This window comes from Cebidichthys violaceus, unplaced genomic scaffold (genome assembly GCF_023349555.1).
Source record: "Cebidichthys violaceus isolate CVI_PGR_0920_01 unplaced genomic scaffold, fCebVio1.0.p SCAF_22, whole genome shotgun sequence".
Classification (NCBI taxonomy): Eukaryota; Metazoa; Chordata; class Actinopteri; order Perciformes; family Stichaeidae; genus Cebidichthys; species Cebidichthys violaceus.
In genome coordinates, this window is record NW_027176395.1 from 7,842,441 (window position 1) to 7,856,646 (window position 14,206).

At 42.9% G+C, this 14,206-nt stretch overlaps 1 protein-coding gene across 1 annotated transcript in view; it reads right to left on the reverse strand.

Moving 5' to 3' along the window:
* Positions 1 to 14,206, reverse strand: part of eipr1 (EARP complex and GARP complex interacting protein 1) — a 55,141-nt gene that overhangs the window by 2,629 nt on the left and 38,306 nt on the right. The window contains exons 7-8 of the mRNA XM_068718027.1: positions 5,983 to 6,150; positions 2,850 to 3,017 (exon numbers count right to left, since the gene is read on the reverse strand). Coding sequence (XP_068574128.1) covers positions 2,850 to 3,017; positions 5,983 to 6,150 — 336 coding nt within the window. The remainder of the gene's footprint in view (positions 1 to 2,849; positions 3,018 to 5,982; positions 6,151 to 14,206) is intronic.

Sequence of the window (14,206 nt, forward strand, 5' to 3'; positions counted from 1 at the left end):
CAGGGAGGATGGAAAACCAAAATATGAATAGTGCTCTTGTTTCTGCCACTTGAGATTTAATTAAATCCCAAAATATCAAATTGTACACAAGTGAAGATTATAAAATAGTGTTTTGTTTGACCGTCTCTAAGAGTTACAGCAGTTTGGTCAAACGCTGCGTATTCTTGCCCTGCTGTTTGTTGTCTTTTTTTATTTTTATATCCGGTGACTGTAAATTGAGATTGACTGGACTCAGTGGTAGAGATGAAATACTAATCCCTATTTGTTAGGAGCATGTAGCTGGATACTACACCTTAAAGAGAGGTGGTGTATTGCATTATACTGAGAGGTGTTATTAATATTTTGTTCAGACCATTTACAATGAGTCAATGATTATATCAGTTCAACACAATGTCATTCAACAGCACCCCAAACTAAAACCTCCAAAAATGACCATGAAGTTGAATTAAAGAAACAGTGTGCAGGATTCCGTGGCATCGAGCTGTGAGGTTACACATTCAGACAACCATCTGAACAACCCTGCAAGCACCTCCCTTTTCAAGTGTAGAAGATGAAAAACATAAAAGTCTCTCTAGAGCCAATGTTTGGTTATTTTTGTTCTGGGCTACTGCAGAAACATGGCGGTGCAACATGGAGGACTCCATGAAGAGGACCGGCTCATTCTAAGCTAACGAAGACACGATTCTTAGTTTCAGGTGATTATACAAATTCATATATATTCAATATAATATTCCATTTCTGCCAATAGACTCCCCTAAATCCCACACACTGGTCCTTAACGCCTCTTTAAAATTTAATCAAGGTAGGATTTAATACAGGACTGTTGCATTTAACTGCATTAGCTTTAGCTAAGTGTCCCTAAAAAGCTGAAGGTATCTTTATATAAGTAGTGCTGAAGTTGCTTTCTTTTGATATCAAACAGTTATATGAACATTGACTTGAGATGTGGCGTGGCAATTCAGCAGTGTAATCTGATACAGCAAACTCAGACCGGACCCTCAGATATCAGTCAGCCACTTCCTGTTTAGTATGTCTGGCCTCTGTTAACACCAGATCTCAACCCGGTTCGACACCTATGGGAGATGTTTGAAGCAACGTGTTAAAGCTTCGCCACAACCATCATGAGAACACCAAACGAGGGAATATCTTCTGGAAGAATCCATACCATGACATTACATGTTGTTTGTTCTTTTTACCCATCTGTGCGTTTATGTCACCTTGGTGATGAGCATACTCCTTTTGCTTGGCTATCTTTAAAATAATAATATGCAAATTTCACGATGTGTTGAATCTGAAAAGCAACCGTATGAATTCAGAAAACAGTCACGCTGCTGGAGAAGTCCTGTACGTGTCCAGGTGCTGTGGAGTGGACACATACTGTACATACAAGAGGGGTCAATAAGTGTAGTGGAGGGGTTCAAACCAAAGCTGAGTGCTGGTGATTAGGAAGAAGAGGTGATAATTGTAGATGAGAGTCAGTCATTGAGTGTAAGAGCTGGTAGTCATGGATAAGAGGGGGAATTGGACCATAATGGATGGAGGACAGTGGCAGATTTGAAAAGCACTGAATGGAAGCCATTACGGATGATATCCCTACAAAGTCTAAACGCCAGAAGTGTTTTGACAGTAACATATTTTGAATGTTTTGACTCTCCACTTTTATCATGTCAATGTATGTGAAAGGGAAGGTGCAGGCAGTTTAATCTGCGGGAGGACTAATATCAGATGAGAGGTTCAAAATATATGGTGCATTTTTGTATATGCTTTAACATCACACGGTGCGTTTCATTTGGCTCCTTGTGGCCATCCAGAAATATGTAAGGGAGCTTTAACTTACAAAAAACGTATAAGATTTGATGTGGCGAAAGCTGACTGCGCCGGTTGTTTGAGGTACTTTGAAGTATCCATAGTCAGCATATTACCAACAGTACAGGGCGGTCGGCACGCCCCAATTTGGAGACGCAGTCACGTAAAAAAAAAAATCCATATCAGTAGAAGTATACGCTATATTTAGAATATTTTCACCGCTTTACCTTCAACTTCGGTAAACTGAAGCCGTTATCTACACCTTATTCAAAGCCACCGGCCTCCATTGACAAAACAGTAATGTTACCTTGCAGAACTGCTGGTCTACACCTGCCTTGATCTGTTAGTTCTTTTATGTTATTGTGTGACTTAATTGTAAAGTTACTGTTTTTGTCAAAGGATTAGAGTCTGGTGGCTTTGAGCATGGAGAAGTACCTCATACAACCCCACTACAAAACACCAGAACCATCCCTTTGACTTTAAAGAATCCACATGTGCATTGTGGTACAGATTCAAACTAAAGAAGGGGTTCTACTGTCCAAATACTTTAAAGATGTTTCGGGTCATTAATGGATCACCAGGTAAAAGCAGTGTAGGGAAGAAGTGTCATCTCATAAAATGAATGGGAGTTACTGCATGCTCCCAAATGAAATAACAACCCTGTTAATGTTTGAGAAGTGGGGCAATGAAGGATGGTTATTACATCGTTATAAACATCAATAATTGACAGAGGAGCTGATAATGTACCGCTCAATTTTCCTCTTGTGTATTCATTATTGGTGATTACGAACTCTCCTGAGCACTAAAAAAAAGCTGAGACACTTACCTGTGACCTCCTCGAGGTTCACTCTCATAACAGTCAAGTGATACTGGGGACAGTTAAAACCCTAAAATACTAATTATTACTCCGTATTTACAGCCTGGAAAACCATAACTGGTAGAAAAAATACATAAAATCGGAGCTGTAATGAACCGCAATTAATGTTGACTTTTAGATGAGTGGAAGCATTTCCTTCTCTAACCAGCCCGAGTTGCTCCCTTACTTGTCCTCCTGGTGGTTGTCCTCCCCCTCGCTGAGCTCCTCGTCGTCCACCAAGTGCCCGAATGGCTCGGAGGAGATGGACACCATATTGGAGAGGATGAGGCGGCTGTCACTGCTGGCCGTCAACACCAGCTGGTCGTGGCTGTGGTTGTAGCGGACGCTCCACACCCTGGGACGAAAAAAAAACGCACCAGTCGACATTTAAACAGTGCTGGGGGGGGGGGGGTGTACTGTACATTCATCCATGGGTGTATTTAAGAGCTGTGTGTGGATCTTTTGTTCTGAACAAAAACTGATATCACTATAGTGAGTAAAACCACATGTATGGAAAGACCACACATGCTGAAACACACACACACACACACACACACACACACACACACACACACACACACACACACACACACACACACACACACACACACACACACACACACAGTCGTGTAGAGAAACTGTCTGTCTCTATCTCTCTTTCACACACTCGTGCCCACGCAAACGATGCAGAAAATGCAGCATTCTCACAGTGGGATTCACACAAATTATGCCTCTCTGGGTGTAGACTCGGATGCCAACAATTGAGGATTTGGTACCTTTCAGTCTATATTTCGGCTCAGTTCACGAGCTAATGATCATCATCATAAACTCCCTCATCCGGGTTTTATTTGTTGCTCTGATCCACTTTTTCAATCCTCCACACCTTCCTCTCTCCATCTGTGTCCCCCTCTTTCTATATCTCTGATTGTCAACAGTGTCTCCCTCTCTTGCTCTTTTTCATCCTCTCTCTCTCTATCTTTGTATTTGTCTCTCTCTCTCTCTGTGTCTCTGTGAGCCCGGGGCACAGCTCAGAGTGCGGTACCAGTTTCCCTCACAGGGAGGGATTGAGGAATAACGGAGGCTGTTGACAGGAAATCAGCCTCGGCCACGCTGTTCCCCGTGCTCCCCTAATCCGCTTCCCTGCTAAAAAATAGTCCCTAATACCCCCAGCAGCCCTGAGGCCATATCCTGGCTGTGCTCTGGAAAAAAATAAGCGCCTGCAACACACACACACACACACACACACACACACACACACACACACACACACATATATACAGTATATGCATCACACTAAAGAGAAGTGTACACAGGACGAATACACGCAGACATATGCATTATAGAAATGCTGGAACACACTCAACTGCATGTAGCCACACAGAGAGATAAAAAGAGAGTCCTTGCAAAAAAACACAGATTAGATGGGGCACACACACACACACACACACACACACACACACACACACACACACACACACGTATCTCCTATCTGAGGAGATCCCATCTGCAGCTATCTACAGTTATGGATATGTTCACCAAGTCTATCTTTCTTTTGGAGATAACGCCCGCACTTGTGTGTGTGTGCGCACATACACAAAGGCATACAAGTGTGCATACGCTTGTGTGTGTGTGTGTGTGTGTGTGTGTGTGTGTGTGCCTTTATCTTTATTTATTGGTGTGCTGCAGCAGTAGCCCAGTTTGGCTCGCAGACACACTGATCATCTATTCAGCTCACACAGGAGGGAGAGAGAGAGAGTGTCTCCCATGCACACACACACACACACACACACACGCACACTTCTGCAGCACACTATGTTCAGCTCTTAGCACCGCCCGAAGCCTCACAGAGGCTGAGCTAGTGCAGGACTGGGCTGCCTTCGACCCACACTGACTCAACCCTCACTGACAAAATGAGTAGCGGCCTATTTAATTAGTAATTAGTGTATTACTACCTTTTATTGCACCAGCAGTAGTTAGGGCATTTCATTAGTTAGGAGATAAAGCCATTAATAAAACCAGAAACCAATCAACAGTGAAGCAAAGCAGTTATCACCATGTTTATCATTATTGTTACTGGGTTTTACTGAATGTGCCTGAACTACACTCCATGCTGTGTAAAAGGCTTTTTAACCCATTACACAGGTACAGTATAATTATATTAGACACAGGAAATACCCCCCCCCCCCACATTCAAGTCAAATTTGAGGTAATGATAAACGCTTTTTCATCTATTCCTCGTGAATTCTGATCATGTAATATACAATCGAAGATAAAATGTTATGTCCCCAACACAAGTTCTGTGAGTGGTGGGGAATTTGAAAATTAAAACAAGGGGTGTCTCTTTAAAGAAACAACTTTTAGAAAAATGTTGATTCACATTAAAAAAACAATCCCTAAAATCTGTCACCTCCACTTCCATCATCAAATTAAGACTTTTACTAATCATGGCCAACTCGGTACACCCAAATTATATTTTCATCTGTTACCCCTAGGGGTAGGTAGCCATGCACATAGTTCAAGTTTCATTTGTCTCCTCTCTCTCCCCCCCAAAAATGGAGACGAATGGATTTCTGCCAGATTTTTTTAATCTGGCAGTCGACTCGGACTATGAGGTACATCAGCATAAAATTCATTATAATGGCCATCCAGGGTGAATTATTTTACCAGCTGATTCCCAATTCCTCTGCATGGGCTTTCCATAATATTCACCATATTGACAAGTGTCATTGAAAATTGCTGAAAGGTTTGTTGCACAGCAAATGGAGCGAACCCCACTGTGGAGAGATACAAGTCAGATACAGCGTTCATTTTTGGGTGCATTAAAGGAGCAGTGCTCCAAAAAAAGATATGTTTAATTTCCTGCAAAACCTTTCTGATAATAGTAAATATTACATTTCTAAGCTTTCCTAAGGAATTACATTTATGATTGACGTAAGACCAAAGTGCAAACATGCATGTTCAGGAATGGCACGATGAGGTCCATAATAACCCTCAGTGTAGTTTCTACATTTTCAATCATCTCTCCTCTGCTCTGCATTGTATCCTAAAGAAAAATGCCTTAAATTAACAAAGCTCATATTCAATTTCAATTGATTATTGGCCTTCCAAAGACTAACTGCCTCTAATTCAACAATGTCATATTCCATTCATTTCCACCCAAACATGGGAGGATGACAGCAGGTTAGTGTGACACTTGAGAAGGACGGATACGTGCCGGCAGTGGAACTTGAACTCGGGCGCTCTGGTTCAAGGACAGTACCCACTCCACTACCCACCCCCGAAACTGAACCTCTCTGGAAACCCCCCACCGATCCACCCACCAGTGCGAGTGCTCCTCCAGGGTCTTGACGGGCTCCTGGACGTTGCGGACGTCCCAGAACTTGACCTTGCAGTCGTCTCCGCAGCTGGACAGGTAGTACTGGCGGTTTGGGTTGAAGTCCAGGTCACGCACCAGCTGGCCATGGGCATTCTCTATACAGTAGATCTGACTGGAGAGGGAGAGAGAGGAGGGAGGGAGGGAGGGAGGAGAAGAGAGAGGTGATTAGAAAGAACGGCGATGACAGGAGGCATGGAGGGGAAGACAGATGAAAGAATTAGGATGGAAGGAAAGGAAGCAGCCGGGGAGAGAAATGATAAGAGAGAGGTATGGAAGAAAGGGAGACAGAGAGAGAGAAGAGGATATGACAGAACAACAAAAGGAGATAAGAGAGAAAGAGAGAGAGAGGATGATTCACAGGATCCACACACGCCAGAACATTCCCAGGCTAAATCAAAACCTCCACTGTGTCTGTCAGTGAAGGCCAGGCTCAATAAAGAAGCCGACACCGGCGGTGGTAAATTATAAACGCTAGCCTCATAACCGCGCAGCCTTGAGTTCCTGCTAGAGTGAAGTTAACAGAATGACATGGCAGAGGAAAAGAGACGCTCACTTTCCATCTATCTGGCCACCTCCTCCACCTTTCATGTTCCATACATTTTCCTCGGCTCTCCTTATATTCGCTCCTTAAATATACACTTCCTCTTTTATTTGCTTCTTGCTCCGACCTTCCAACCAATTCTTTATGTCATTGGCATGGTTTCAAGAGCCAAATTCAGCTATGGTGCGGGTCATTTCAACAAGTTCTATTTATAACTTCTTAAGTAAAGGTCACAGACCAGAACAGAGCTAAAAGGAGAGTGGATTTAATGTTGGATAAGTAAATAAATAACTGTTTGTATCGACCAATATGCCAGTTGATTTGTGCTCTAGCACCGCCGGCAATTTTTGAAGTTGAACTTAACGGATTTTCACTGATTTCTTGTATTGATCAGACACCAAACATAATTTGATTTAAAAAAAATAAAAATGATTCCATGTCGTAGAGCCTTGTGAATTTTACCTTTTTTTCATAGCTGAAGTTTATTGTTGTTGATTAACGGCATCAGTTGGTGATTTCAGTTTCTTAAAAGCTGTTTAGAAATAATATTCTTCACAGTAATGGTGGCTTGACTTTACCGCCCTCAACCTGGATTTGTCTTATACAGTATGACAAAATATCTTCAGGATTGTAAAGCAGCAGAAGGAGTCCTTCTATATGCACGTAATAATGCTACAAACAGTACAGGCCTATATTAATGGTTCTGTAGCTAATATAAGTAAGCTGTCCTTGAAGCCTCCTGTTACTGTTTCCTAAATATAAGAAGGATGCAGCAAATCAACTGGGTGTCAGAGAATTGAAATTCATTTGAATAAACTGGCAATTAATTAGATCTAGAGCTTTGCCTCCGCCATAAATGCAACACAAGACTGCAGAAAATCAGCACTTGTTCTTCCCCACCACCGTTTCCTCTCCAGGCTAGCCTAGCAAAGCTCGGCCTGGCATGGTGCTGCTCAGCAGAGTGGAAAGCCTCAGTGTTATGGCCCAGCTGGATGCCAACAGCAGCTAGCCAGCTAGCTAGTCACCCCCGCTGATCACGTTAGGCAATTAACATGCTAATTAAAAATCTCATTAAAATAAAGGAGGTATAAGAGAATGACCTCAGGCAGACCGCTGGGCTTCAATTAGGTCAAGACAACTCAGGGATTGTGTGTGTGTGTGTGTGTGTGTGTGTGTGTGCCGTCACTGCCACTGGACCGTGCCGTTTGTGTCGGCATATGGAGCTTGACAACGTCAAATAACTTCCACTAGCTTCCACTGAAAACACCTTTTTTTTGGTGGAGCATAGATTGAGCGTCCATGTTCTAAATGACTAATCCGGCACAAATGAGTGTGCATAAATCTGCATCAGGTTTGCACTTATTACCACGTTAAAGCACTGTGATTCCTGGTCATAAGGCTTTTGTTCAACATGTCTGGATATGTCCACATTTCCCATTATGAGCTGTTTCCCATTTCCATACTATTTACCAATATATTCAGTGCATTCTCATCAGCATGAGGGGTGTTGTTGTCTGAGGGAACAGGATCAGGATTTGATAAGCTCTGTGATTTCAATATAAGCTTTCCAAAGTCATTGTTCGATTGATGTCTGACCGTTTTCTATCAAGGTTTATTTTTCAGAGAGTTCACGTGTTAAAGTTAGTATTTTATTGTCATATACATATAGACATACACACAATTTGACTTCTGCATTTAACCCATCCCTAGCTTATTGGGAGCAGTGGGCTGCTGAGAAGTGCCCGGGGAGTGTGTGTGTTTCTTTTCCTGGAACTACCCCAGGCAGGGTTTCCAAATGCAAGTTCATCTTAGCTACATTAAAGGTAGGGTTGGTAATGTTGAGAAACATCCAAAAGTAAGATAGATTTAAAAAAATGATCCAACCAAAAAAAATCCAGCCAACTCTTTTCCAATGAAGGTAGCTAGTAGCACTAGCTCTAAAAAGTGGCTAAATTTAGCAAGAAAGTTGCAAATTCAGTCAGTCTCTTCAGGCCTGCCTCCATAGCAACGCCCCCAAAATGATCACTATGAACGTAAACAAAGAACATGGCAACTAAAATCATGGATGTATAATAACAACTGGATATTGGACTCCAAGATGGTGCCTATGCAGTCTAATGAGAATGCCTCTCTTGCTATGTGGCCCACTGAACATGCGCACTAGTTCCAGATCATCCCATAGACGCTTTTCTCTTTTTATCTCTCCTCACTGCTACTATTTAAATTAGCGACATGCAAAACATTCAGGTAATGCTAGCAAGTTCATTTTCAGATGCCACCGATGATCTTCTTTGCCGGTATTATATCAGCGGTAGAAAAACAATGTTAGTGACGTTATTCATTCAAGCCGGTGTCTGTGTTGGGCCAAAGATGATTTACGGGTCGTGTCATTCATGAGGACCACTCAATTTCTCAATTGATAGCAATATAAAAAATTGTATCCATATTTCCCAACTTATATTAAGCTGACAATTTATATTCAGTTTCATCTTCCTAAGCATTAACACTTGCTTTCTGGAATACTTATTTATTCATTACATTTATGGAACCTGATTTTAAGGAAGACAGGTCACTCAAAATAGAAATTTAATGAGTAATTTTGAGCCAGAGCGCATGATTTATTTACAGTGCTCCCTCCCTCTCCTGTGTGTGACTCCGAGGTAAAAGGCGTGACCCCGGGCTGCAGGGTGGCTGGTGTTCAACCCGGCCCGCCGTGGAATGGGACGCGGCCGCCGCGTGAAAAAGGAAATGGAGCAGGAAATTGGGTTAGTTTCGCTCGTTCCCTCTCTGGTGTCTCAGAGCAATCCCCTTCCATGCACACACACACACACACACACACACACACACGCATAACACCCCCCCTTGGCCCGGCTAATAGCGGAGAGACCTGGGACTTTTTCGGATGTGTGCGAGTGTGTGTTTGTGTTTGTACGAGTGCAGAGGATTAGAGTTGTGGCCGGCCTAAGCCACCAAACACACTCAATCTCAAGTCATCCAGCCGGCTAGGCTGAGAGTGTGTGAGCGTGTGTGATGGGGGGGGTTGATGAGGGGACAGGGGACCTATTACACACACTGTTAGGCACACACAGATAAAAACATAAAACTGGGAAAACACACTGCCTAAAATACTTTTATGTGTGTAAATACAGAGGGAGATTTAGGTGTGTAAGAGGGAAGCTACAAAGGTAGACAGATGAGCACACATTTGACCATCTCTCACACACACACACACACACACACACACACACACACACACACACACACACCCTCCTGGCTTAGCCCGGGTGATAAATCTCTCTGCTGAGGGGATCGACTGGAACACAGACGTTCACAGTCACGCACAAACTTGCATGCACGCGAGCGCGCACACACACACACACACACACACACACACACACACACACACACACACACACACACACACACACACACACACACTTCTGTTTCTATGACAACTGCTGTGGGGAGGGAGGGGGAGAAAAGAAAAATCGAAAGAGGAGAGCAATCATTTCATCGCTGATCAAAATTAAAGCCTGGCTTTGAGATGGAGCTGGCAGAGAAAGAAAGATGGGAGGAAGAGAGGAAGGTAAGAGGGAGAGAATGGGGGAGGTAAGAGTAGAGAGGTGTCTCCCCATGAGCAAAAGTAAGGGATCATTACATAGAGCAGCCTAAATGATTTTAAATGGGTCTTGATGGTTAGAATGTAATGCTCACAAAAGCCGATGAAAAACTAATATAACAACTAGGTATTAACTTTCAAAAAATATCGTTACATCCCCTACGCTTTATTTTGTTGGAATTAACAAATTAATTCAGTACTTGTCAATAGAGAGCTGCAGGGATGACGTATTTATGTAGGCCAACCCGAAAGTCAGCATTGCATTGGTTCCCCCCCAACAAAAAGCCAATGGGCTTTCTCCATTCAATTTTGAATTATTGCAGAAAATAAACTATGTTGCAAACAAACATTTATGATTCATATGCTAATAAACACCACAATTGCAATTACCAGAAGTAAAATTACACCACGGTCACATGACTTCACGTAACCACCCCTAAGAGATCCAAACACTCCCTTGTCATAATTGCGTGTATGCTGATGTCTGGAGTGCATATAACTACGACAGGTTGAAGTCCAGCCAAGTGACCTTTTTCTGTTGTTTGTTGTCGAGTACTCTTTGCCTTCATTGGTTGGGTCTCTTAGGGTAAGGGTTAGAATATCAGGGTAAGCCAATCAGAGTAGGGCAGACTTTGCATTTGCCATAGTAGGAAAAAATATTGCATCCTATATGGATAAAGGTGTTTTTTTAGCACAATAAAAGGTATAGAAGACTGATGGAATGAGAAGCCTACTTATGTCTACCTCCATCTGAAATCAAGTACCCAACATTTCAATAACAATTTCAAGTGGTAAACCAGACACCATTAAAGCATCATTGTAAAGTGCATGAGGCGGGCGAGAATGGAGAGCTTGGCAGGTGCAGCAACAGCAAGTAAGAGGGGTGGTGGGCCGGCATCACGAACCTAAAAAGGTATTTTTTTGCTCATTTTTATTCTTTAATTTCAAGGTTTGCATAAGGTCATGAATGCGCCATTGTGAGAGTCACAGTATCATGTCTGGCTCGTGTCTACTGGGGAGCACATGAAAAGGTCACAGAGGATCGATCTGACAGTCGCCGGGTTCAAAAGGTCACCCAACAGCGGCATATGGAACCCCGCAATTTTCAAACAAACAGCTGACATCTTTTGCATAATGGCTCGGCGTTGGAATGTGATATACGATACTCCTAATGGGCAACACTTTTTGCATAATGGGGCCGTATTTGAATACGTGAATAAAATATGATGGAAAGGGCTTTTTGAATAATGGTTTACCTTGGGAAACCTATCATTATGGCACGCCGAAGCACCGCCACATCTGTTGAGCCGGTGGAGTGTAAAGGGCTGGGTTTTTTTGGGTCAGCAGGCGTGCAGTGTGATCAGGAGCCTCTGTCGTCTGCCCAGATGACGGGTTTTGATGCTGTCTAGTACTCGTCTGTACCAGCAGACAGCTGGCTTTCAACCTGGACAGTGAAGGAGCCAACAGCGCCACTATCAATCATTCCACCTTCTTTTACGTTCTTTCTCCCTCTCTTTTTTTCATGTGGGCTCATTGTGACCCCCCCTCTCTTTCCTCTTGCTCATATATGCACCAATACACACCACAAGGGGACGTGTAGAGCGGCCATGCTTCACTGCAGCACTGCACTGCTTTTCAGTATGCGCCCTGCAGTGCATGGTATGGCCGCAAGCGTGACAGCTATTACACAGCTCTCTGTGTGGGTGTGTATGTGTGTGTGTGTTGCCCCTTCCCTGTTGGAACCGTCGATCCAAGAGGGAATTCAGGGAGAGATGCGGTGGAAGGACATGTCCAATGACAGGCATGTCTCTCTCTCTCTCTCTCTCTCTCTCTCTCTCTCTCTCTCTCTCTCTCTCTCTCTCTCTCTCTCTCTCACACACACACACACACACACACACACACACACACACACACACACACACACACACACACAGCTGTATGCCCAGTGGCTAGAACTCCATGCCTGTTAGCTAGCCTAATATTATTCAAAGGCTCAAAGCGCCCCAGTGTGCCAAAAATGACACACAGTTGGTTTCCCTAAAACTAACACAACTCTGTTTTTTTCATAATTTTTCTACAAAGACATTTTGACAGAATTGTTACTTGTGCACACGTGCATTGGTGTTCCCATGCTTGCATTTTATGGTATAAACTATAACTGACACTCTGTGTCTTGCAGGCTACGATCATTGCATCAGACCGGCATGGTTCCTCAACAATCTTTCTTGTAGGCAGACAAAACCTTTTTGTTGTCAATGGCTCCACTCCATATTTGAAGATTATTTCTGAATGACAGGGGGTCTGCAGCGGTATCAAAGGGAATAGAGTGCTGCAGAACCAGGAAAAGAGCTTCCCTCGTCTCAAAGTCAAATTTTGAAGCTTATTACGCGTCTTAAAAAAGGGCTTAATGAGACTACTAAATGTCATCAAGGTCACTCTTCCGCCTTTACAGCCTCGTGTATTCTCACGCTCATGCAACGTGTGTGGTACGTTTACAGCCTAACGTTAGCTTTTTACTTCAGGTGATTGCATTCATGATTAAAAAAAAAAAAAATCAGAAAAGACAAGGACAAGAGCTCAGAAGGGAAGACCCTGCATTAAGGAAGAGGCATTCTAATACCAGCCGTGTCATTTATGGCGAGTAGACTGTTTTTTGCCATTAGACATGGGGAAGACCAGCGTAGGCCCAGAGTCATAAGACTATTTGTATGGAGCTAAATCCAGGTCAAAAGTTTTGATCATTTGAAAAAATTATTTGAACCTGAAAGTTCAAGTTATGGTCTTGAACATTGAAAAATACAGCAATGTATAATGTATAATTCTTTATTTTCTCCACCAGGACATTATGTATTTGTTTGTGTGTGAGTGTGTGTGCATGGTGCATCTCTGTTCTGTCTGTCCACTACTTATATTGTGTACTACAGGGCCCACCAGCCTAATATGTGTTGTGCTCATTTATGACTGTATGCTCAAAGGACCTGTTACAGTTGAAATGATTTACACTTTCTGAAAACATATTCTATTGACTGTTTTATATATTATTCATTGACCGCTGGCTGAATCAACATACTCCTTTTGAGCCGGTAGCAAGCAGTGTGCAAAATACGGGGGGTCTGGGGTGTCCAAGACCTCTTGATTGACACCCTGAAAGACTCAATAGCAACATTTTGGGGGGCACTCAAAAGTAAGATATCATGCATGTATGTATGTGTACGTGTGTATAACTATCAATTAGAAAATGTCACACTGAACCGAGCACTGACTAAGACAGAGCACATCTTCTCATGTCGGTAGGAGGATAGCTAGTTAGCTGTTAGCAGCCGGCGGGGTGCAGTGTGCTTGGCTAACAGAGCTAACAGCTGACAGGGCCAATACAGCTAACAGAGCTAACAGCAAACGGAACTTAACACACAGCAGGACTGACCATTTCTATTCAGATGAAGCTTTAAACAGTCAACATATGGCGTTACACAGTGAACTGCAGTTTAGCTGCACGGACAGCTGCATAGAATGCAATGAGAGTGTGTTTGATACGCTTGCTGTCTAGATGGAGGGCAATTGTCACTTGTATTCTTTCAATCAAACATTACAGCAGTGGCCGAGGCAGACAAACCTGAGTGCACATCTCTAATTTGTATTGTCGAGATGCAATTATTTGTCCCAACTGGAAGCTCTGAGGTTTCATCACTTCAATCACATCGATCCGCTGTAAAAGGAATCTGATGCATATTTAAATCAATATTTTGTGATTTTTTCAAATTTGTGACAGCCTGCATATTCCTTGTAAAAATGTCAACTTCTCCATGCTGCCAAACAGCTTTTGACGCGCTGTGGCATAAGTGAAATAGGACCTTTTAAAACATGCATTCATAAAAAAGACTTTGCCTAAAAATCACAACAGCGGCCCCTGTACGACAGGGATTACATTTCTGAATAATGTAAAGGCAAAGGAAGTGACAAAGACGAGCTGAGAAGAAGTGAAAATGTGTCGGGATTTTTTCCATTAAA